The sequence below is a fragment of the Cebus imitator genome, unplaced genomic scaffold (genome assembly GCF_001604975.1).
Source record: "Cebus imitator isolate Cc_AM_T3 unplaced genomic scaffold, Cebus_imitator-1.0 Scaffold180, whole genome shotgun sequence".
NCBI classification, from domain to species: Eukaryota; Metazoa; Chordata; class Mammalia; order Primates; family Cebidae; genus Cebus; species Cebus imitator.
The window spans coordinates 2,836,243-2,861,125 of NW_016107495.1; the positions used below are offsets into that span (position 1 = coordinate 2,836,243).

The 24,883-nt window shown below is 36.9% G+C and overlaps 1 protein-coding gene across 4 annotated transcripts in view; it reads left to right on the forward strand.

The window, feature by feature from the left end:
• The window catches only part of CLIP4 (CAP-Gly domain containing linker protein family member 4), a 74,038-nt gene that overhangs the window by 13,313 nt on the left and 35,842 nt on the right, over positions 1-24,883 (forward strand). For all 4 annotated transcript variants that reach the window (XM_037744646.1, XM_037744645.1, XM_037744647.1 and 1 more), the window contains exons 3-8: positions 4,213-4,352; positions 5,100-5,193; positions 6,609-6,770; positions 8,497-8,615; positions 15,659-15,895; positions 17,048-17,183. In XM_037744646.1, the coding sequence (XP_037600574.1) occupies positions 4,213-4,352; positions 5,100-5,193; positions 6,609-6,770; positions 8,497-8,615; positions 15,659-15,895; positions 17,048-17,183 (888 nt within the window). The remainder of the gene's footprint in view (positions 1-4,212; positions 4,353-5,099; positions 5,194-6,608; positions 6,771-8,496; positions 8,616-15,658; positions 15,896-17,047; positions 17,184-24,883) is intronic.

Below are 24,883 nucleotides of genomic sequence, written 5' to 3' on the forward strand. Positions count from 1 at the left end.
GGACTAGAATCCAATAATGGATATACTTAGAGTATATCCACAGTTTTTCTCTCTACAGTTCCCCATGTCTAGCAAAGATAATCACAGGCTGATTTGTTTGCAAAATAAGTTTAGTCTCATTAAGCTGGCCTGATTATATACATAAGTGAAACAAGAATAGTAAATATGTGCTCATTCTCAAGTATGCCATTCCAGTCAGGGGTTCGATAATATCTTAGGGAAACCGTTTTATTGGTTTTGTAAAGTTAACCTGAGTTCCTTAAAACTGTCTGGTAGGTAATAAGGAATCTGAAATTAGAGTTTTAAAAGCCTTTTCAGTTTAAGAAGCCAAGCAGAGGACTTGCCCAATTGTGTCCTGTTACATGGAAAACAAATTCTTATTGAACTTATGTAAATACTTATATTGCCATGAAAATGAAGAATACTCAGTTTCTGAATTATGGAGGCGTTGGGATAGGGGAAAAAGTGTATGTGTTTCATTTTTGTTTACAAAAGTGTACTTCACCAAATTAAGTTGTAGATCTTAGGGAAAAGAGAAAAGGAATTCTTTAAATCTGGAAAACAAACATTAAAGAACCTGCAATATTTCAAAGACATAAAAATTGTAATCACCCTCATCAGTTCATTCAGTCCCCTGTAATTCTTGATTTTGGGTTAACAGCCTCATGAATCCATTGGTTTTCCATTAGAGTTCTGGAAATTCTTACCCAGTCCAATGCTGTTATCTTGAAGTTATCAGAAGCCTGTACTTGTCAGAGTCTTTTCCATAAATCTTCCTGCAATTTTGTATCATAGATGCTTGCAAAAGCTTTCAGGAAAATATCAGAGTAAAAAATTACTGTTTGTAGAAGACAAAAGATTTAAAATGCCCGTAGCTACAGATTTGATGAGAGTTTGTTATAATGGAATTGACAAGGAAATTTAGTTACTTATTTTATAACATATGAAGATAACTGGAATTATGACTGATAAAATTATATCAGAACATATCCAGTTTCTAGGAATTTCATACAGTTTCTAGAACACTTAATGATATATTAATACAAAAATAACATAAGGAAGGTTAAGCAGCACCTTTGACAATGCTTCTCATGCATTGTAACATTGAATAAGCCTAGTTTCACATTTATTTGACAATGCTTCCCATGCAAAGATGTGTAATTAGTTTAATGTCTTTTTTTTTTTTTTTTTTGAGAAATAGAACAAGATTTTCTATTTCTATTCAAGGGCCTCTGAAGAATCACAGAGTTAGTCTAAGGTCAGAAAGACATCATTCAGAATTTGATTTTTGGGAAGTTTATGTTAAAAAGCCCAAAAGATTCAAAACACTTGAATAAATAGGATTACATGTATTTAGTTATCCATTTAACCAGAGTGACAAGGATTTCAAAGGCAAATACAGAAAGCCATGTAGTTGTTAAAAAAAAAAAAACAACAAAAAACAAAAAAAAACCAAAAAACCCCCAAAAACCCAAGTTGACTCTTTGAGAGAGAAGCTTAAATAATCAAAGACAACATGAAGCACAGGAAATTATCCTTGCAAAACACAGAATCCTTGTTTTCTAGGCAGACCATTCAAAAGTGAAATGATTGTGAAAAACCTTTCACAAACTTCCATCAAGAGCAGGCCTATACTCCAAGAAAGTTTAGTCATTTTAACAGGAGCTCAAATGCTAGTTATGCACTATTTTGATATGAATAATAATAGATTCATTCAATTTTAGCCAGCTTGATCACACGAGATTCTCTCTCTCCCTCTTCTCAACTTCCTATAGCCATTTTGTTTTTTCCTTCATTTTCTTTTTCAACAAAAAACATATCTTCATACCTCATATCTTTTCTTGACTGTCACACTAGCATTCTGTAGATTGGGCAGTCTGTGAATACACCATAATTTCTAGAAGCACATGTTTCCTTATAATTTTCCAATGTAGCACAAGACGTGTTTACTAACAGACCCAAGTATCTTTAGTTTCTCTGTCCAAAAGTAGATAAACTTACATTCAGCAATTAATGTTTCAGTATTTATCTTACGTGGACTTACATTGATTTAATTCACTTGTTTTTAACAATTATGCTTGGATTACGAAAATGTCATGAGACATTAAATAGCTAAGCCTAATCTTTTCTTGCTGAGAAATTTTGTAACATAGAGATAGCAGAAGCTTATTTGTAATTCACTTGTTTTTACCATGAGCTTATTTGACTAGTTAACCTATGTAAAATGAAAGTTGAAGGTCTGCCTTATGTCTAACGCTTACAACTCTGAAAGCATATTGGCTTTTTAAACCAACAATGTTTTTGTTTATTGAAGATTACCCAAGTCACATGAAGTTGAAAAGCATTTGGATTAGTTCCTATTCTGAGAGTTTTCAGGAATACTTAGTTTATATAAGCACTTGGTTTACTTATATCTATTGAATAGACATAGCTATAAGATCTGTGTCTGTATGTTTATGTATACAGACAGACACAGAGATCTTATAACTTTCATTTCCCAATTTTAGCCACATGTCGATTAAAATAATACAAAGCTCACTGGTTTATAAAAGAAGCTGGATCCAAATTGGACAGATGGAACAAGTCAAGGTTAACTGCTCAGAAGGCTACAGCTTCTTACTGAAGATTTTTTAATTTGAATACTTTAGGGATTCTTTTAGAGAAGCTATTTTTGAGTTATTTTGTGTTCATAAGTTTCTGCATACAAATCAAAGAATGTATTCCATTGTCTCTGAAAGGTTTAAGATACTCTTTTTTCAAAGGCACTCACAAAGACAGACTGACTATCTTACCTAAATTAAAGGTTCTCCAAAGTGGTCACTGAAATTCCAAATTATTCTTTGTAAAGTTCACCCATTTTTCCAAAAAGGCACAAGATTCTGATCCACCTTTGTGTTTGGACCCCATCTTTACATTAGTGTTTCTGACAGGTCTTAACTATTAGAGATTTTTTTTTCAGCAACTGCTCCAGAACACAGGGAATTTTGTTTCACCCTTCTCCCTTTTGAGCAGAGTAGGGTGACGTCCTGAGAAATTTCAGCAAAGGTTGCTGAGCATAATTGGAGAGTTCAGATCCAAGAGAGACTTACTTTAGAACTCCATGGCTGGGTGAGAAAGCAATGAGTGCCGTGACCCTGGGCACCACTGCCTAGTTACTCAATGGCCTTGGGCTTGTTGGGGGTCTTCTGATCCTGCTTCTGACACCAAAAACTGTCAAAAGAAAATTCAGGATACTTTTCTTAATATAAATATTAAGTGAGTAATAAACTGCGAACAGGGAGACTTCCAAACCAAAAATGCTAAGAAGCTTGTCTCACGAAGGTCATAGTAAGGCTTATAAAGCCTAGAAGAAGAAATTCATATAGCTTAATTCTCATTAGTTAGAATGAGTGGGTTAGTTTGGTCATTACTGATTTGCTACAACGTGCTGAGTCATGCTGACCAAGAAATGAAACTCAAGCTTCAAGTACAGTTTAGGTATTTTGGAAAATAGGTCTTTAAGAGTTTTTCCTGAGCTGGGTGTGGGACATTGGCTCAGAGGCCGAGGCTTGTCTTGGCTTCTATTTTGATTTTTGCCTAACAGGACCTTTTTGTTGTCTACGAGTATCATTCCAGTTTTAGTCTTTCTGATTCTCTCCTGATGGACTGCTGCTCTGCTATGTACATGTCTTTAGATTGGTGCCTCTCCTTTCATCTTTTAGTTATCCTGACTCTAAAAGTAAGAACTATGTGTACGTAGTATAATTTTGGAAAAGATGTAAATGCAAAGAAGAAAGCAAAAACAAACCCCATGAGTCCCACTACTTATGCATGCTGTTACAATCTGAGCTCAGTGGTGAGTTACCTCAGCAAGTACAGTAATAGAGGAAAGAGGATAGACTTTCGAGACAGACCTGGCTTTCTACCCCAGATTTGCTGCTTGCCAGCTGTGTGACATCAAGCTGGTATTATTTGGTCCGAGCTTTGCTTTCGTCATGCGCAACATGAGAATAATACCTGCCAGGTAAGGTGTTGGTGAGAACTTTTAAAGTGTTTAGTAAGTGCTCAGCAAATGTGTGTTAATATTTTCCTCATTTAGATACTTCTTTTTTTTTTTCTTAGCATCTAAAAATATTTGTCTCATTTGAAGCTTGGTCTTACTGTTTATTATTTTCAGTATATTTATTTGAAACTTCTAGTAAGGTTAATTTATTATACCTTTTTAAATTTCAGAGTTTTCTTTCTTTGATCCTAATGATGCGTCATGCCAGGAAATTCTTTTTGATCCCAAAACTTCAGTCTCAGAATTATTTGCCATTTTAAGACAGTGGGTTCCTCAGGTCCAACAAAACATTGACATTATTGGAAATGAGGTAAGGAATTCTTACATTTTAAGTTTTGCGTTGTTAGTATTTTAATGGTATAGATTTTTTCCCCATCTGAAAGGAAGATGGTGATAAAGGAGAACCTTTAAAGGTTCTGATATTTATTTGTATTTCCAGGATTTTCATGAGGCAGTGAGTTAATACTATGTGTACATAGTATAACTGATTATTTCTTCATGCTCTGTATTTCTGACATTTATAGACTTGGTGGGTGCAGAGAGGGCCATTTTTCCTATTTCCTTCATTTAAAAATTAATTTTGTAAACCTGTATACATTTCATGAAGAGATTTGGTTACCATCATGTTCTATGTACACTTTTGGGTGGTTTGGCAAAGATACAGGCTTGAATGTAGTCTTTAAAAATACTAGATTTTTTGAGAGAGGGTTCCTTGACCAGCATGTTGCTATGTTGTAGGAGGAGAGTGCTTATACTTTTTTCAAGTATCATTACATTCATAGAAATTTTTGCTCATTTTTGAGAGGAACATATTTGGGGTGCCAGATTACTCTTGGAATAATCTTCAAGAATTTCCTTCAGCCTGGTGATAAGTTCAGTTTTCATTATTGTTGAGTGCAGATTTAAAATTTACCCTTAAGCAATGCCAATACTGTCTATACATTTTACTGAGAAGTAATTCAGATACGATAGACTAACTTGGTTCCTCAGCATTGGTTTGAAAGCAATAGATACCTCAGTAGTTAAGCTGTAACCATATTTTCTTTGACTGCTTCAGATTCTTAAGAGAGGTTGCAATGTGAACGATAGAGATGGATTGACAGATATGACTCTTTTACATTATACCTGCAAATCTGGAGCTCATGGTATTGGTAAGTATGTGGAAAATTTATTCATTGCTTATATCATCTACATTTGTGCTAATATAACCTATATTTATGCTCATATATTTGTGTCCATATATTGTCCCTGGGAAGGCACCCAGCTGATAATGATATTACCCGCAGAGTTGAGGACCCAGTTAGGTCCTTCCAAAAACTGTATTCCCTTTTCTCAGGGAGGTCTTTATACCCTCCTGATACCTCTCAGCTTTTCTGGAATGGGCCTCATGCCTGATTGCCTATTAGATGAGAGTAACTGCTAACACCCTACAATCCTTCCGAGGGTTTATAACAAGGTTTGACAGTCCAAGGTCAGTCTTTGCCTACGCATCCTTGATCTCAAGACCCCAGTCTTGAGACCTAAGGTCTATTCTTATGTATGTAACATGTGCATATTTTCCAAAATTGTTATTGTCTTGGGCTTTGTCATTTTATAAACCTTGTCTTACTTAGCTGTATGTTGTGATTGTCTCTCCTTGTTTCGATAGTCTGATGTGGTGGTGCTGAAACCACTTGTGGTGAAGGACTCCTTTTTTTCCCTCATAACCCGTCATGGGCTGATACTTTTACAAAATAAAATAAACATGAATTTATAATACAAAATAAAAAAGCCATAAACTGTAAGCCCAAATATTTTTCAAAAGGCCTACAACTGGCCAGGCATTGATGATTTACACTCATAATCCCAACACCTTGGGAGGCCAAGGCAGGAGGATTTCTTGAGACCAAGAGTTTGAGACAAGCCTAGGCAACATAGTGACACCTTGTTGGTACTGAAAGTCAAAAAATTAGCCAACCGTGTTGGTACACTCCCAGAGTTTCAGCTACTTGCAAGGCTGAGGCGGGAGGACCGTGTAAGCCTGGTAGTTCAGAGTTGGCATGAGCTGTGATTGCATCATTACATGCCAATCTGGGTGACAGAACAAGACTCTGTCTCTAAAAAAGAAGAAGGAAGAAAAGGCGTTAAGACTACATTTGAGTTAACATAATGAGAAGAAATATTAGACGGGGAAAAGCTATAAAAAGTACACACAGATTGCGATTTGGGACTGCCAGTGGTCCACAGTCCCACTGAGTAATCAAATCCCTTGTTATGTTTTGAGTAGCACTGATCCACTGTGTTGTGGTTGATGGCTTCATAGTATTCTATGTGTGTCTCAATTTATTTAACCAATTTCTTATTACACTTTTCGGATTTCTCAGAATTATATTAACAGTGCAGTGATGAGCATCTTTATAGCCAAGTGTTTATCCGCATCCCTGAGAATAAATTTTTGAAAGTGAAATTTTTGAGGTGTGCCTATACAGTGTTGTTTTCTTTGGCTTTTTAAATGAGGTAATAGATAGCCATCCGTTGGAACTTAAAATTTGTACTAAAGGAAAATAATTTAGAAAATCTTCTTTAGGTGATGTGGAAACAGCTGTAAAATTTGCAACTCAACTTATTGACCTGGGAGCAGACATTAGTTTGCGGAGTCGCTGGACAAACATGAATGCTTTGCATTATGCTGCTTATTTTGATGTCCCAGAACTTATAAGAGTGATTTTGAAAACATCGAAACCAAAAGGCAAGTTTTGTAAGATCACCTTTCGATGTTACTAACTGAACACTTTAGTGGTGGCATAAAAATTATAATTCAAGGAGATTTTTACTTTGAATCCATCTTGTTTCATATGCCTTTCTACTCCATTTTATTTCTGAGATAGTTTAAAATTTCTTTACTGAGTATTAACTACTATATTTTCTATGAAAGGATTAGTACAGTGCAATACAAAATGAAAGAGTGTTCTCTGGGTTTTTATATCTCTAAGTTCTCCAGTATAACACAGATGTTTTATATAATTGATTTTACATGCTTTATGATTCTTTTGCCTTGCTTGGGTAGCCAGAAATAGAACATTAAGGTCTTCAGAGATTGGCATTGGGATAATACATGTTATTTATTTTAGGTGGTATTTGGTCCTGAAATTACATAATTCAACTTAAGGGATATTTCAGTTTTTTTCCTCTGTCTTGATGGTGATATCCTGAAATAGAAGATCTAAATGTCTGAGTCACAGTCCTGGTATTTTGATTTTCTCTCTGGTTCTCCCCTTGGGGGCCAATTTTCTTTTGTTTTTTTTTAGAAAAATATGAGAGCAAGCAAATTGTATTAACTTCAAGTTAAAGAAAGTGTACAATATTTTCCCCATTGTAGGAACGTGCTTTAGAGCTTCAATAGATGACTTTCCCAGAATGTTCATTTCTAACCTCTAATCTGTATAATTGTCCATTTTCTCTTTAAAATTCTACCTTTTCACTTTCTGAATAATGTTGGGAATAAAGCCTCTGTCGACACTACTGTGTCTTTAATAATTCAAGAGAGTTTGTCCTTAGCATATCTGGGTTGTTTGCAGTTGTAGGAAGGGTGTGTGGGTGTGGTGTCATTTAGTTGAGGGTAGGATTTGCAGAAGCAGAGGTATATTTAAACCCTTGTTATCAAAAATATTCAAGATGGGATTCCCAAACCTAGAGGATTTGCTGTATTTAAGTATAACATATGATACTATATTAGAAGTTATTAAAATGTCCTTAGAGTTGCAAAATTACTCATTATGAAAATCAAATTCATTTGTTCAGTAGAGTTTTATGAATTTATGAATTTATCGATAGGCATTTCTGTGCTTAGACTTTGAAAATTCTGCTTTGTGTTACCTACCAGGTGTTGGCCATTTTTTTCTGTAAGGGGCCAGCTGGTAAATATTTTAAACTGGGACCACCCAGTCTCTGATGAAACTACTCAGTTTCATAATTGTGGCATGGAAGTAGCCACAGAGGATATGTAAATGAATGATTGTGCCTGTGTTCCAATAATACTTTATAAAAACAGGTGGGTTGGATTTGCCTTGTGGGTCATAGGTTGCTGACCCCTGAACTAAACTCTGCTACTCTACCTCACTGTAGTTGTCATGGCAAATATGCAACAGGCTTAATGGGAGATTGTGATAAGCTGTTACTTTTACAAATGCAGATTATTGCCATTAATTGTTTTAAAGTATGTTTTAGTTCATTCTAGTTTGAAAACCCAAGATATCACCCCATCTGATAATGAATTTTATTGTACTAAGAAAATAATCAACTGCTTATTTTAACTAGATTGTAATATAAAGACTTTGTTCTATTGTGAAATCGTGCTTCTAGTGGGTTAAGTCTCATAAATAATAAAAGCCCCTCCTCCAAAACCCTGTCCTCTTTTAAATTATAATAGCTAAGTTTAAAATTTTAGCTAATGCACTTGTGATGTTTAATTGCAGATGTGGATGCCACTTGCAGTGATTTTAATTTTGGAACAGCTTTGCATATTGCAGCGTACAACTTGTGTGCAGGTGCTGTGAAGTGCCTCTTGGAGCAAGGAGCAAATCCTGCATTTAGGGTAAGAGGTTAAATTAAAAGTGAAATATTTTAAAAGAATTAAGAAGTCTTATCCTGCTTTCTGGTAAAGTGTTGAATCTGAATGTTGTTATTAATAGAAGAACTCTTATATGAGCAAGTAATTTATATCTTTGTGCTACATGTTGAGAGTGATGATCTTTATTGTAAATAAATTTAAGGTATAATGATAAATTTTCTTTTATATTGGTAACTTCCATTCAGGAAACTAAAATCTTCCTTAAACTGTCATAATCTTTGAGTTTAAGTATCTTTCATTTAGGATTTTGATGTATTTATGAAAAGTTAGCTGTACAAATACATATATTAAAGTTTTTCTGTTAAATCATATTTCAAATTTTTTGGAAAGGAAAAGTGTATTTTTTTAAATAGTGAAATTTCACCAATTTACAGAGTTACACAGGACTGAATTTCATCATCTTCAGATCCTTTTTTTTTTTTTTGAGAAAGTGGTTCTCAGTTTTCACATTCTTTATATTAATAACAATAACTTGCTGTGGCAGGTGTTCTTAATTATGTCATACTTTCCCTTGAAGGGGGTGGGTGTAGGCGGTGGATAGTGTGCAGTATTTGAAAACACTTGTCTTCTTTTCCCTTTCCTATTTTTCCCATTTTCCCTACTTCTTTGCCAGTTTTCTTTCATTTAACCCCCTTGATTACCCCCCAACTTTTAATTTCTTCTCTTCCACCCTCCCTTCCTTCTGACTCTATTGTTTATTGGGCACTGGGAGAATACTACAATAATGTAGATAAAGCTCTTGCCCTCAAAAAGAATGTATTGCAGAGGGGAGGTGGGACAAGGAAGCAGTCAGTTTTACTATAGTGTGTTAATTCAGTGTGACACAATGGGGCGGGGGGTGGCAGAGGGCCATAGAGTCATCTTCCCAAGGCTTCATCAGGGGTGACATTGAAAGCGAGTGCTTACATAGGCAAGAATTAACCAGGTACTGGAGGGAGGTGAGGAAAGCAGAGAGACTAGCATGCAAGAAGCCTAGGAGATGATCGTTCAGTCCAGCTGGAAGGCGAAAGGGATGTGTTTGCTTTTGCTGGTGCAGCTGCTGTCAAAGCCCCATTAGTGGGGACAATTCAGTGTCATTAGTGTCAATCAGCCCCATTAGTGTTGTTTGAATTTATTAGGATGCCATGAGATCTGTTATTGAGCTAAATTACCAATTTAGGCCAGAAATAGATTAATAGGTTGCCATATTTTGAAAATAACTACTTTAAAAAAAAGCAATAAACATGTGAGTCAGCAGTAGTCTTGAGACCATACTTTGATAAGCTGCCATCTTATTTTTTAATTTTAAATTTTAGATTCAGGGAGTATATGTACAGGTTTGTGAAACAGGTATATTGCCTGGTGCTGAGGTTTGAACTCCTGTTGATGCCTCACCCAAACAGTGAACCCAGTAGGTGCTTTTTCAGCCCTTGCCCCAGCCCTTCTCCACCTCCTTCCCTCACACTCTTCCTCCCATCTTTTGGAGTCCCCAGTGCCTGTTGTTCCCATCTTTATGTCTGTGTGTGCCCAATGTTCAGCCCCCACTTATTAGTGAGAACATGCAGTATTTGGTTTTCTGTTTCTGCATTAATGTGCTTAGGATAATGGCCTCTAGCTGCATCCATTCCATTGCAGAGGGCATGATTTCATTTTTTAAATGACTATGTAGTATGGTGTATATGTACCACATTTTCTTTATCCGGTCCACCATTGTTGAACACCTAGGTTGATTCCATGTCTTTGCTATTATGCATCATGCTTTGAAAAACATATGGGTGCAATGTCTTTTTGGTAAAATGATTTATTTTCCTTTGGGTGTGTACCTAGTAATGGGATTGCTAGGTCAAATGGTAATTCTGTTTTTACTTTTTTGAGAAACTTCCACATTGCTTTCCACAGGGGCTGAACCAATTTACATTCCTACTAACAGTGTATAAATGTTCCTTTTCTCCACAACTTCACCAACATGTTATTTTTTAACTTTTTAATAATGGCCATTCTGACTGGTGTGAGATAGAATCTCATTGCGGTTTTGATTAGCATTTCTCTGATGATTAGTGATATTGAACATTTTTTATATTTGTTGGTTGCTTATATGTCCTCTTTTGAGAAATGTCTGTTCATGCTCTTTGCCACTTTATAATGGGGTTGTTTTTTTCTTGGTGATTTGTTTACCTTTCTTATAGATTCTGGATATTAGTCCTTTGTTGGATACATAGTTTGTATTTTCACCCATTCTGTAGGTTGTGTCTTTACTCTGTTGGTAGTTTCTTTTGCTCTGCAGAAGCTCTTTAGTTTTAGGTCCCATTTGTCAATTTTTGTTTTTGTTGCCTTTGCTTTTGAGGACTTAGTCATATATTCTTTGCCTAGGCCAATGTCTAGAAGAGTATTTCCTAGATTTTCTTCTAGGATTTTTGTACTTTGAGGTCTCACATTTAAGTTTTAAATCTATCTTGAGTTAATTTTTGTATATAGTGAGTAGTGGGGGTCCAGTTTCATTGTTCTACATATGGTTAGCCAGTTTTACCAGCACCATTTACGAGTAGGGTGGCCTTTCCCTACAGTTTATTTTTGTCAGCCTTGTCAAATATCAGTTGGTAGTGTGTGGCTTTATTTCAGTGATCTCTAGTCTGTTTCATTGGCGTATATATCTAATTTGTAGCAATATCATTACTGTTTTGATTATTGTAGCCTTGTAGTATAATTTGAAATCAGGTAATGGGATGCCTCTGGCTTTTGTTCTTTCTGCTTAGGATTGCTTTGGCTATTTGGGCTCTCTTTGTTTCGGCTCCATATGAATTTTAGAACAGTTTTTTCTAATCTTGTGAAAAACAATGTTGGAAGTTTGTTAGGAATTACTTTAGGCAATGTGGATACTTTAATGCTATGATTCTTCCAGTCAATGAACATGGAGTGTTTTCACATTTGCTTGTGTTGTCTCTGATTTCTCTCAGCAGTGTTTAATAGTTATTATAGAGATCTTCCATCTCCTTGGTTAGATATATCCCTCTGTATTTTTATTATCATTTTGTGGCTATTGTAAATGGAATTGTGTTCTTGATTTTGTTCTCATCTTGAGTGTTACTGGTGTATAGAAATGCTACTGATCTTTGTGTATTGATTTTTTTTGTCCTGAAGCTTTACCGAAGTTGTTCATTGGGTCTAGGAGTTTTTTGGCAGAACCTTTAGAAGTTTTTACGTATAGAATCATATTGTTGGTGAAGAGAGATCATTTGACTTCCTCTTTACCTATTTGGATGCGTTTTATTTCTTTCTCTTGACTGATTGCTCTGGCTAGGACTTCCAGTACCATGTTGAATAGGCATAGTGAGAGTGGACGTTCTTGTCTTGTTCCAGTTCTTAGAAGGAATGTTTCCAACTTGCCCCATTCAGTATGATGTTAACTGTGGGTTTGTCATAGATGGCTCTTACTATTTCGAGATATATTCCTTCAATGCCTTATTTGTTGAAGGTTTTTTTTTTTTTATCATGAAGGGGTGTTGGAATTTATTGATTGTTTTTCTGTGTCTATTGTGATGATCATACAGTTTTTAATTTTATGTGGTGAATCATGTTTATTGATTTGCATATGTTGAACCTCCTTGCACAACTTGTCATGGTGAATTATCTTTCTGTTATGCTGCTGAATTTGGTTTGCTAGTAGCTTGAGGATTTCTGTGTCTGTGTTTATCGGGGATATTGGCCTGTAGTATTCTTTCCTGTTGTGTCTCTGCCAGATTTTGGTATCAGGATGATACTGCTTTCATAGAATGAATTAGGGAGGTATCACTCCTCCTTGGTTTTTTTTGAATCATTTTGGTAGGATTGTTACCAGTTCCTCCTTGTATGTTTGGTAGAATTTGGCTGTGGATCCCTTTGGTACAGGGCTTTTTCTGGATAGTAGGTTTTTTATTACTGATTCAATTTTGTAACTCATTGTTGGTATAGTCAGGGTTTCACTCTCTTCCAGGTTCTTGGAAGGTTGTGTGTTTCTGGGAATTTATCCATTTCCTCTAGATTTTCTAGTTTGTGTGAATAGAGGTATTCACAGTAGTCCCTGAGGATATTTTACATTTCTGTGGGTTTGGTTGTAATGCCACATTTAATATTTCCGATCGTGCTTATTTGGATCTTCTCTTTCTTTTTCTTTGTTAATCTAGCTAGCAATCTATCAATCCTGTGGTTTCAAAGAACCACCTTTTCATTTTGCTTATCCTTTGAATGCTTTTCTTGGTTTCAGTTTCACTTAGTTGTACTCCAATTGTAGTTACTTCTGCAATTAGCTTTGAGTTTAGTTTTTATTTTTCTAGTTGCCTTAGGTGCAGTGTTACGTTGTTAATTGAGATCTCTCTTGATACAGGCATTTTGATAGTTTCCTCTTAACACTACTTTTGCTATCCCAGAGGTTTTGGTATACTTTGTCTCTGTTTTCATTTGTTTCAAAGGATTTTTTGAATTCTGCCTTAATTTCATTGTTTATCCAAAAGTCATTCTGGAGCAAGTTTTCTAGTTTGCATGTATTTGTTTAATTTTGAGAGTTCATCTTCGTATTGATTTCTGTTTTCATTCCACTGTGGTTCAAGAGACGCTTGGTATGATTTTGATGTTTTTGAATTTGTTGAGACTTACTTTATGACCTGGTCAGTCTTTGAGTATGTTCCATGTGCAAATGAGAACAGAATTTATATTCTGTGGCTGTTGGGTGGAGTATTCTTTAGATGCCTATTATGTCTAATTGATCAAGTGCTGTATTTAAGTCTAAAATTTCTTTGTTTTCTGCCTTGATGATCGGTCTGATGCTTTCAGTGGGGTGTTGAAGTCACCTGCTATTATTATGTGACAGTCTTAAGTCTTTTTGCAAGTCTATTACTAATTGTTTTATAAATTTCGGTGCTCCATTGTTGGGTGTGTGTATATGTAGGTTAGTTAAGTCTTCTTGTAGAATTGAACCCTTTATCATTATGTAATTCCCTACTTTGTCCCTCTTGATTGTTACTGGCTTAAAGTATGTTTTATCTGATAAAAGAATAGTGACACCCTGCTCCTTTTTGTTTTCCATTTGCATGATAGATCTTTCTCCAGCCTTTTACTTTGAGCTTATGGGTGTCATTACATGTGCAATAGGTATCTTGAAGACAGCAGAAGGACGGGTCTTTTTTTTTTTTTTTTTAAATCCAATTTGCCACTTTGTGTCTTTTGAGTGGTGTGTTTAGGCTGTTTATGTTCAGGGTTAATAGTGATGTGTGAAGTTATGTTCCTGTTGTTGTGTTGTTAGCTACTTTCTAGTCTTGATTTGTGGAGTCTATAGACTACATGCTTTTTGTGACAGCAAGTATTATTCTTTTGTTTCCATGTTTAGAGCTCCCTTGATCATCTTTTATTAATCTTTTTAGGGTTAATATTGATATGTGAAGTTTTGTTCCTGTTGTCGTGTTGTTAGCTAGTTGCTTTGTAGTCTCAATTGTGTAGTTGCTTTATGGAGACCATAGACTGTGCTTATGCGCTTTTTTGACAGCAAGTGGTAGTATTTTATTTCCATGTGTAGAACTCCCTTAATCATCTTATATGGCCAGTCTGGTGGTATGCCACCACTTGAGAAGAAAATAGAATTCTGCAATAGATCATGAATTAACCTTCTTATGTTAGGAAGATACCATTTTAATTTTATTCTCACTATTAAGATTTTAACAGAAGTTTTGATTGCTGAATTATATGGGAATTGTATGTAAGCATAACTTACAACTTATCAGCCTGAGTGTGTTTTTAGAGAGTATACATTAGTATAACACATATCTTTATTATATTTTGTATGTTTTCTTGGAATCTGGGATTAAAAGAGTCCATTACTATCCTAGAAATCTGATAACATATCTTCTTGCCATATTTTTACTAAGGACCAACCTGACTTGAATTTTAAAACAAAAAAAAAATGTGAAGCAATTGCAAACTAAGTGTATTCTAAGAGCCTCATTCATTTTTCCACATGGATCGTTTGAAGAAGATTATCATCAGTGAAGAAAAGGAAAAAAGTTTCTCAGTTATCGAAAGTATCTTCATTCTTTATATTAAAAGAAGATTACAATCTAGATTATTTCTCATGAAGTCTAAGGTTTGTGGTTAGGGAATGTAAGATGACAGATAATTTACGTGATAGGGCTTCGATGATACAGATACCATTGCAAATGACAGTGAGGTGGTCGCTGGCCATTTTATTTTGTCACAGGATAAATCCCAGGATACAGTCTTTCCGTTGTAGTGAAAACAGAGTTTTTTTTTCTTGGTTATAGCCCAGGTTTTAGAAGTATCAAAACCATAGTTTCTAGTTTTGAAATCTGAATTACCCCATGAGTGGGCAGGGGGCTGAGGTCGCAGAGCCAGGAGCACAGCAGCTCTGGAACCGTGGACTGGGGCTGGGAAGTCGGTCAGTCCTGTGGCTTCTGTTTCCAAGCTCGCCTTCTCATGCCTGTGCCGGCAGGGTGCTCTCCGCTTAGGACCTGAGCACTGCTCCTCCCCATGGATGCGGATGCAGTGGTTTTCCCTGCCAGAGAACCTGCTCGGCTCCTCCCTGGCCTGCTTTGGATCTCTGTGGAGATGCATTTCATCAGTGCGGCCTTCCTCACTACTTAGCCTAAAGAGTTTCCCCTACAAATTAACCTAAAGAGTTTCCCCTAGAACCATCTCTGTCTCTACATTTCCTATTCCCCTTCCCTGCTTTCTTTTATTTTTCCTCCTAGCCACTTATGACTGTTTATTTTCTCACATATAATTTACTTGTTTAATGTTGTGTGACGTGTCTCTCCTACCAGAATGTCACATTCCTTAAGGGCAGGGCTTGTGTTTTCTTCGCTGTGGGATCTTTATTTAGCACCTAGAATGGTGCCTGCATATTGTAGGTATTCAGGAAATATTTTTGAATAAAGAAATAATGAATGAATTTAATGTAAAATTCCTCCAACTGAAATTTTATATGACTTTCTAGTAATCTAAGTAAATAAGAGTTGAACATTTTCTCTCACCTTTATTTGTAGAATGACAAAGGACAGATCCCTGCTGATGTTGTTCCGGACCCAGTAGATATGCCGTTGGAGATGGCTGATGCTGCCGCCACTGCTAAGGAAATCAAGCAGATGCTCCTAGATGCGGTGCCTCTGTCGTGTAACATCTCAAAGGCCATGCTTCCAAATTATGATCACGTCACTGGCAAGGCAATGCTTACGTCACTTGGCCTGAAGTTGGGGGACCGTGTTGTTATTGCAGGACAGAAGGTACAGTAAGTAACTGCAGTCTCTAAAGCCAAGGTCACTGTGTCCATGACCTGTGTTCAAGGGTGCATACAGTATGGTCAGTGTTTTAAGTTTTTAAAAAAAGGTTCAACATGTAGGTAGAAAGATGCTTAATGGAAAATGTAAAACTTAGATACAAATTTACTCTTAAGTTATGCTTTAAGAATATAAACTACCAGAACTTAATAATGAAGACATCTTTATTTGAATAGAATGGAGTGGAGTAGAACTCTGGAGCGCATTTACAGGCAGGAGCTGAGGGATGGTCTAGGGTGGAGGATTTCCTTTGCAGTCCCCATCTTCCCCCAGTGCTGCTTCTCCGACTGCTGCTACTCCATAGAAATTGAACACAAGGCACCTTTGCTGTTTGTGGGTATTTGTCTTTGAGTTCTCCACAAATAGGGCAATCTGAGATACTATATAACCTGGTGAGAAGGATTTATGTGGAGAAGAGGATGACTCCTGCTCCCATCATCCACACCCCTTTTTCCTCCCAAGCTTTCGTTTCCATATTGCATCATTTATTGCCAGTTTCTTTTTAAAAATACCTCATATGGGAGGTTTTCTTGGTTTTTCTTAGTATAGAGGTTAATAGGGAGCTTGGTATGGAGAATGGAACAGGGAATTCCTGCCTGGATGTTGAATTTCCCAACATGGTTACGCCCCAATTTTTTTTTTTTTTTTTTTTTTTTTTTTTTTTAAAGATGGAGTCTCACTCTGTAGCCCAGGCTGGAGTGCAGTGGCACAGTCATAGCTCACTGTTGTCCCGAACTCCTGGGCTCAAGCGACCCTCCTGCCTCAGCCCCTGGAGTAGCTGGAACTACTGGCGTGTGCTACTATCCAGCTAATTAGGATTCTTATGTCTTCTTGGAAATTGTCTCCTTTATTATTTAATGTTCCTTTTTATTTTTGGTAATGTTCCTTGCTCTGAAGTGAGCTCTCTGACCACTTAAGTGAGCACTCACTTGAGAGCAAGGAATGTTACCAAGGATAATGTTGAGAGAGCAAATTCTTTAAATTCACTTTGAGAGAGTAAATTTTTAAAAACTTTCATGGTGAAGTAAAGTTGCAAGAGTAGGACACTTGGAATTACTAATAATTCCCCAAAGTTATTCTGATTTATATTTTCTTTAGGTTGGTACATTAAGATTTTGTGGAACCACTGAATTTGCAAGTGGGCAGTGGGCTGGCATTGAATTGGATGAACCGGAAGGAAAAAATAATGGAAGTGTTGGAAAAGTGCAGTACTTTAAATGTGCCCCCAAATATGGTAAGGTTGACATTATTTAACTCAGTAAGAGTTAATTAAAAATAATCAAGTTTTACTCTTTTACAGTTGTTAAGACAAACTTTTCTCCTGATTACTTACGTGATAAATGAGGGGCATGTGGTTGTAGGGACGGCCTTTTAGAGATGGGAGATAGGTTATGTGAGAGGGAGAAATGGACGTTGCAGGAGAGAAAGGGGGCAATTATAGGAGGAAAGTCCTGAAAAATTTGAAAGGGAAACAGAATTCAGTATAAGACCCTTGCATTAGAATCAGGCACAGCTTTTCACTTTTTATTTGTTTTGTTTTATTTCATTTATTTATTTTTTTGAGATGGAGTCTCACTCTGTCACCCAGGCTGGAGTGCAGTACCTCGATCTTGGCTCACTGCAACCTCTGCCTTGCAGGTTCAAGTGATTCTTCTGCCTCAGCCTCCCAAGGAGCTGAGACTACAGGCACTTTTCACCATGCCTGGCTAATTGTTGCATTTTCAGTAGAGATGGGATTTTACCATGTTGACCAGGCTGCTCTCGACCTCCTGACCTCAGGTGATCTGCCCACCTTAGCCTCCCAAAGTGCTGGGATTTTAGACATGAGCCACTGTGCCCAGCCAACCATGAGTTTCAGAGGCCATGATGGAAAGGTTTAGGAGGTTGTCTGGTAATGATTGGTGAAAAAGAGGGTATCTGATGGGATTGCCTCGGTGATGTTTCTGAGAAAGTGTCTTTCTTGGGACTGGTCTGTTGGGTGGCTTTTAGAGGGGAGATAGTGATGAGAGCGGTGTTTTCATCAGTAGGCTGTGAGCTGTGGGACTGCCCTATATTCTTGCTGCCAGGAGCATAGTGATTGGGAGAGAACCTCTGACCAGGGGCATGCTCAACTCTGCAGACCTCCCTTAAATCCTGCTCCTGGTGGTGTCATGGCCGAGGGAGGGACTTGGTTATCAAGGAAGTACAGAGCTTTGGAGGACATGAAGAACTTGGAAAATTGGAAAAATCAAGCAAGGCCAACTTGATGACCGCACTCTTGAGGTTTCTTTGAAACCCTGCGAGGTTTCTTTATATTTATTTATTTATTTAATTTTTTTTTTTGAGACAGAGTCTCCCTCTGTTGCCCGGGCTGGAGTGCAATGGCACCATCTTGGCTCACTGCAACTTCTGCCTCCTGGGTTCAAGCAGTTCTCCTGCTTCAACCTCCTGAATAGCTGGGATTACGGGCATGTGCCATCATGCTTGGATAATTTTTGTATTTTTAGTAGACACAGGGATTTCACTACGTTGGTCAGGCTGGTCTCGAACTCCTGACCTTGTGATCCATGTGCCTTGGCCTCCCAAAGTGCTGGGATTACAGGCATGAGCCACTATGAGGTGCCCATCCATGAGGTTTCTTTCTCTTTCTGACAAAGGCAAATGTTTAAGTAAATTCTGACAAATGTTTAAGTAAATTATTTCTGACATGTTTAGGTAAATTCTTTCTCACACACACCTATCCTGCCTATTGATTTCAATTTAATTTTGTAGTCACTTACTATGTTGTGAATTTTTTTCCTGGAAATGAAATATTCTTCTATAACATAATTTTCCATGATTGTGTAGTATTCATCTTGTGGCCTAACGGCGAGGTGGTGTGGTACGATGATGATGAAGGGTATGGACTTTGGAGTCTGACTGCCTGTGTGTGAATCGATTTCTCTACTTATCAGCTATGTGACTTTCTTTCTCTTCTTGTGCCTCAGTTTGTCTTCTGTGAAATAGGGATGACACTATCATGAGGACTTGTGCAAGGATTAAATATGTTGGTAAATGTATAAAGTGCCTAGAACAGTGCTTGATTCCTTGCAAGCACTCATGAGATGAGAGCTACTGGCTATTACAAATTTATCAAAATTACTAGTTTCCTTTCATCACATACTTAGGATGGAATTTTACTTTTCTGATCAATTAAAACTTTTTTGTTTGTTTGTAAAAATGCTCATTGTATAAGATTTGAAAAAAAAAATAAAAATTCTGCATTTTTTGATATCCTAGTATGGTATCCCCAAATCTTTACATACTGTTTGAAAATGTGATTTTGAATAGCTGCATTTCCTTTCACTTTTCCAATTTGATGGATGAAAATTTTATATTTAAATTTGTATTTCTCTTATTGTGGTGAAATTAAAGATTTATTAAAGTGTTTTGTTGTAGTATAGATTTTTTTTTAAATTGTGTTTTAGGTTTTGGGGTACATGTGAAGAACATGCAGGACTGTTGCATAGGTACATACATGGCAATGTGGTTTGCTGCCTCCACCCCCATCACCTATATCTGCCATTTCTCCCCATGTTATCCCTCCCCAACTCCATGCCCCCAGCTGTCCCTCCTTAGTTCCCCCTCCACAGACCTCAATGTGTGGTGCTCCCCTCCCTGTGTCCACATGTTCTCATTGTTCAACACTCACCTATGACTGAGAACATGCAGTGTTTGATTTTCTGTTCTTGTGTCAGTTTGCTGAGAATGATGGTTTCCAGTTTCATCCATGTCCCTACAAAGGACACGAACTCATTGTTATTTATGGCTGCGTAGTATTCCATGGTGTATATGTGCCACATTTTCCCTGTCCAGTCTATCATCGATGGGCTTCTGGGTTGGTTTCAAGTCTTTGCTCTTGTAAACAGTGCTGAAATGAACATTCGTGTGCATGTGTCCTTATAATAGAATGATTTATAATCCTATGGATATATACCCAGTAATGGGATTGCTAGGTCAAATGGAATTTCTATTTCTAGGTCCTTGAGGAATCGCCACACTGTCTTCCACAATGGTTGAACTAATTTACACTCCCACCAGCAGTGTAAAAGTATTCCTATTCACCACATCCTCTCCAGCATCTGTTGTCTCCAGATTTTTTAATGATTGCCATTCTAACTGGCGTGAGATGGTATCTCAGTGTGGTTTTGATTTGCATTTGTCTAATAACCAGTGATGATGAGCATTTTTTCCTATGTTTGTTGGCCTGATATATGTCTTCTTTTGTCAAATGTCTGTTCATATCCTTCACCCAGTTTTGAATGGGCTTGTTTTTTTTCTTGTAAATCTGTTTTAGTTCTTTGTAGATTCTGGATATTGGCCCTTTGTCAAATGGGTAGATTACAAAAATTTTTTCCCATTCTGTTGGTTGCTGATTCACTCTAATGATTGTTTCTTTTGCTGTGCAGAAGCTGTGGAGTTTGATTAGGTCCCATTTGTCTATTTTGGCTTTTGTTGCCAATGCTTTTGGTGTTTTAGTCATAAAGTCCTTGCCTATGCCTATGTCCTGAATGGTTTTGCCTAGATTTTCTTCTAGGGTTTCTATGGTGTTAGGTCTTATGTTTAAGTCTTTAATACATCTGGAGTTAATTTTAGTGTAAGGTGTCGGGAAGGGGCCCAGTTTCTGCTTTCTGCACATGGCTAGCCAGTTTTCCCAATACCATTTATTAAACAGGGGATGCTTTCCCCATTGCCTGTTTTTGTCAGGTTTGTCAAAGATCAGATGGTTGTAGATGTGTGGCGTTGCCTCCGAGGCCTCTGTTCTATTCCATTGGTCTATCTCTCTGTTTTGGTACCAGTACCATGCTGTTTTGATTACTGTAGCCTTGCAGTATAGATATTTTTTATGTTTCTTGGCAGTTGCCTGTTCGTATTATTTTCCCAGTAAAAATTAGGATATTAGAGTGTTTTTTAAAAAAGGGATTAGCTTTAAAAATACATACTTATGATATTAAGCTTTTATATTTATTATAATATTTCACTCAGTTTGTCATTTGTTTTTGAACCTCATTTGCAGTGTTTTGTGGACATGTAGTTTTACGGCTTAAAGACTTTGCTTTTATAATTTCTTATATTGTTTTATGCTTTGATAATTCTTCCTAATTTAAGGATTAATTCTAGATTTTATATTTCTTTAAATATTTTAATTTTTTCCTTTAATTTTGACACATAATTGTACCTGTTTATGGGGTGCAGTGTGATATTTCTGTGTAATATAATGTGTAATGATCAAATCAGGGTAATTAGGATATCCATCACCTCAAACATTGATCATTTCTTTGTGCTGAGAACATTCAAAATCCTCTTTTAGCTTGTTGAACATATACAATAAATTGTTAATTATCTTCACCCTGCAGTGCTGTAGAACACTAGAACTTATTCCTCCTGTCTAGCTGTAATTTACATGTTTTAATTTTTTTATACTTAATTACGTAATCCATTTGGAATTTATCTGGTCAATAGTGTGAAGTTAAGAATTTAATTTTAATTTTCCTCCGATGGATTACTTTGCCACCTGTCAAGCAGACCAAGAGCAAGATCAGAAGCCTTTAGCACGGGGCAGAGGTAAATCAGAATTACAGGAAACATTTAGACTGCCAGCAGATGGAGTGGGGACTCCCAACCTTTCACTGTCCCCAGGGGAGACACGCTTCATTAGCGCAAAGCTGCATACCCCCAGGATGCTGCTTCTGTCCTCTTATATGTACCTGAAGGCAAGATGCGGGGCTGGGGTCTTGTGAAATTGTGTGAAAATGGGCGTAGCCCTTGACAATACTGGGAGCCCCAGGTCATTGCTAAGCTACTTAAGGTGGAGCGGAGGGGAGCTGGGGAATCTCCTGGCTAATCAGAAACCAAAGAATTTCTCAGCAACTGTTTTCTCTCTTTCTAAATCTATCCTCTTTTTACCTTTGACTTGTGGTGCTGCTTTTGTTATAGATTAAGTTCTTATTAATGCTATGATATGTTTCAGGATTGTTTTGTTCTATTGGTCTGTTAATTCTGGCACATACTAGATTTTTTAACTGTAGAAAATGATGTTTGGTAATGTGTTGGTAAACGTATAAAGCACCTAGAACACTGCTTCATTCCTTGTAAGCACTGAAGAGATGAGAGCTACTGGCTATTATGAATTTATCAAATTACTAGTTTCCTTTCATCACACTCTTAAGATGGAATTTTATTTTTTTGGGTCTATTAAAACTTTTTTAAATAGACCCCGAGATCTATATAATTCCACTGCTACCCCGAGACCTATGTAATTCCACCCAGCGCTGCCACGCCAAGATCTGTGTAACTCCTCCCTGCACTGCCGCCCCGAGATCTATGTAACTCCTCCCTGCACTGCCGCCGCCAGATCTACGGAATTCCACCCAGCACTGCCGCCCCCAGATCTGTGTAATTCCACCCAGCACTGCTGCCCCCACATCTACGTAATTCCTCCCAGCACTGCTGTCCCGAGATCTGTGTAATTCCACCCAGCGTTTAATTTTACCCAGCAATTTTACCCAGGACTGCTGCCCCCAGATCTATGTTTTCTGGCTCCCTCCTCGATCCACTCCAATTAATTTAGCCCTCTACCCCATCCCACTTTGTTTGGGGGGAAGTTCGCCAAATGATGAGGCTTGCTGAGAAGGGAAACATTTTATGGTCAGTGGAAGTTGAATAGAAAGTGGAAAGGTAGAGAGGGCTGCCCTTCTCTTTCAATCCTCATAAGAGGGTTTACTAATACAGAAGAGTGGCCTTTCATGACTGATCCCTCATCTAGGCTTTGGCCCTTCAACTTGCTGCTGTTCAAAAAACCATGTGTTCCCTGAGATGAAGAAAAACATAATTTATTGAACATTATTATGACATTAATGACACAAATTAAATTAGAAAAATACTCCATAGCCTGACTTCTCTTATAAATGTTTTAGTTTTTCTCAAATCCTGCTTGCTGTCAGTATTCATACAGTTTTTCGCAAATGTTATAATGTAATCAAATATATGACTTAATTTTTTGACTGACTTTTTTCTTTTTTTTTTTTTTTGAGACAGTCTTGATCTGTCACCTAGGCTGGTGTGCAGTGGCATCATATTGGCCTCCCAGGTTTAAGCGATTCTCCTGCCTCAGCCTCCCTAGTGGGATTACAGGCACGCACCATTGCGCCTGGCTAATTTTTTATTTTTAGTAGAGATGGAGTTTTGCCATGTTGGCGGGCTGGTCTTGAACTCCTGATCTCAGGTGATCTACCTGCCTCAGCCTCCCAAAGTGCTGGTATTACAGGTGTGAGCCACAGCGCCTGGCCTGATTTGTTTTTCATATTTTTCTATATTACTACATAATCTTTATTGTCTTATAATATTATAATGATATGTGGTTTATATAGTTAGATTCATATTGGCAGACGATTATGTTTTCTGCTACTTATGAATAATGTTACAGTGATGACATATTCAGATATACAACCTTTTCCTCCTGTTTAGATTATTTTCTACTGATTCATTTTCAGAAGTGTGATTGGGTCATTGCAGTAGACTAGACATTATGCCAGCACTTGAAATGTATCTTTTTCTTATACAGATGAAACCTTGTAACCTTTGTCTGTACCATTAAATATAATATTTCTTTAAAATTAATTCTATAAAGTGGATTAGGTCAAGATTTTTGTTTTCTGAAAAGATCATATATTCCAAGAGTATAAAATAATTTATTTCATGAAAACTTTGCCAACACTGGGTGTAATCATCATCGTCATCACCAGGCTTGAGAGAGAGAAGAGAGTGTGAGTGAGTGTGTATGTGTGTGTGTGTTAGGGAAGGAAAATAATTTAGAGAAAGAATAGAAATTTGGGGAAAATCTCATAGGTAGGAGACAGAAGAGAGAACATTGTGAATAAGTTTAAAAAAAAAGGAAAATCAGGATAAAGTAGTATGGTCTCTGAGGTGGGAGAGAATTTTAAGATTAGCAGAAAAGTAGTGCAGTTGCTACTTTTTGGTTATTAACAAAGCACTCAGGTTTTGTAGAGTCTTGAGCATTTCTATCCTGCTTTAAAACAAGCTGTCTTTAATACGTTCCATTTTAGTTATAATGTATACTTGCTAGATTGTAAACACTCAATGAAAGAGTGTAATACACATATTATGGCTTTATTTTCACTTTTTAAATATCTTAGCCAGATTATCTTGGTATTTAGAGTCTGTATTCACTATCTCTAATGTCGGTTCATACTTCTTAGGCTGGTTACTTTATTGTGTGGATAAACACCTTTTGGATGGAATTTTGTACTCCCAGCTGCTGCAGATGGGCAACTCCCCTGCCCCTGCTGCCACCGCTCCCCAGCACACACTGTATTGTCTCTGATTGTCAGGACCTGAGGGCCAGGCCTTTTAGGAAGATTATATTTTATAGTCAGAAAGGTTTATTATATCCCTGCTGTGTGTAACACGCTGTAATTAGGTATGGTGGAGGAATGCAGACTTAGGTAACATTTGAATTTTGCCTTTAAAAGGTGTTCGTCTGGAAGAGAGATAAGACATGGACGTAAAATGCTATAATGTGGGATAAATTTAAGTTCCAAAAGAGATACAAGTTGGTATGGAAGAATAGGTTTTTATGCTGTTTAGCTCACTATCATTTGCCAATTGCTTAGAAATAATAGAAAGCTATTAATAATACCTTTATTCATTTCTCTTTCTCCTGAATTTCACTTAACACCTGAAATGTGGTTCTTAAATTATTGATGTGTTATTAGTCTTAAAAATTAGATTGTAAGCTCTTTGAGGGTAAGTACTGTGTCTTAGATTTTTTTCCGGCTCATCATAGGACATATGGTGAGCACTAAATGTTTATATTAAAGATTTATGTTACTAATTAATTGTACTTGTTCCTTTATTTGAAATGTTTTAATTGTTTGACACCAAAATTCTGCATTC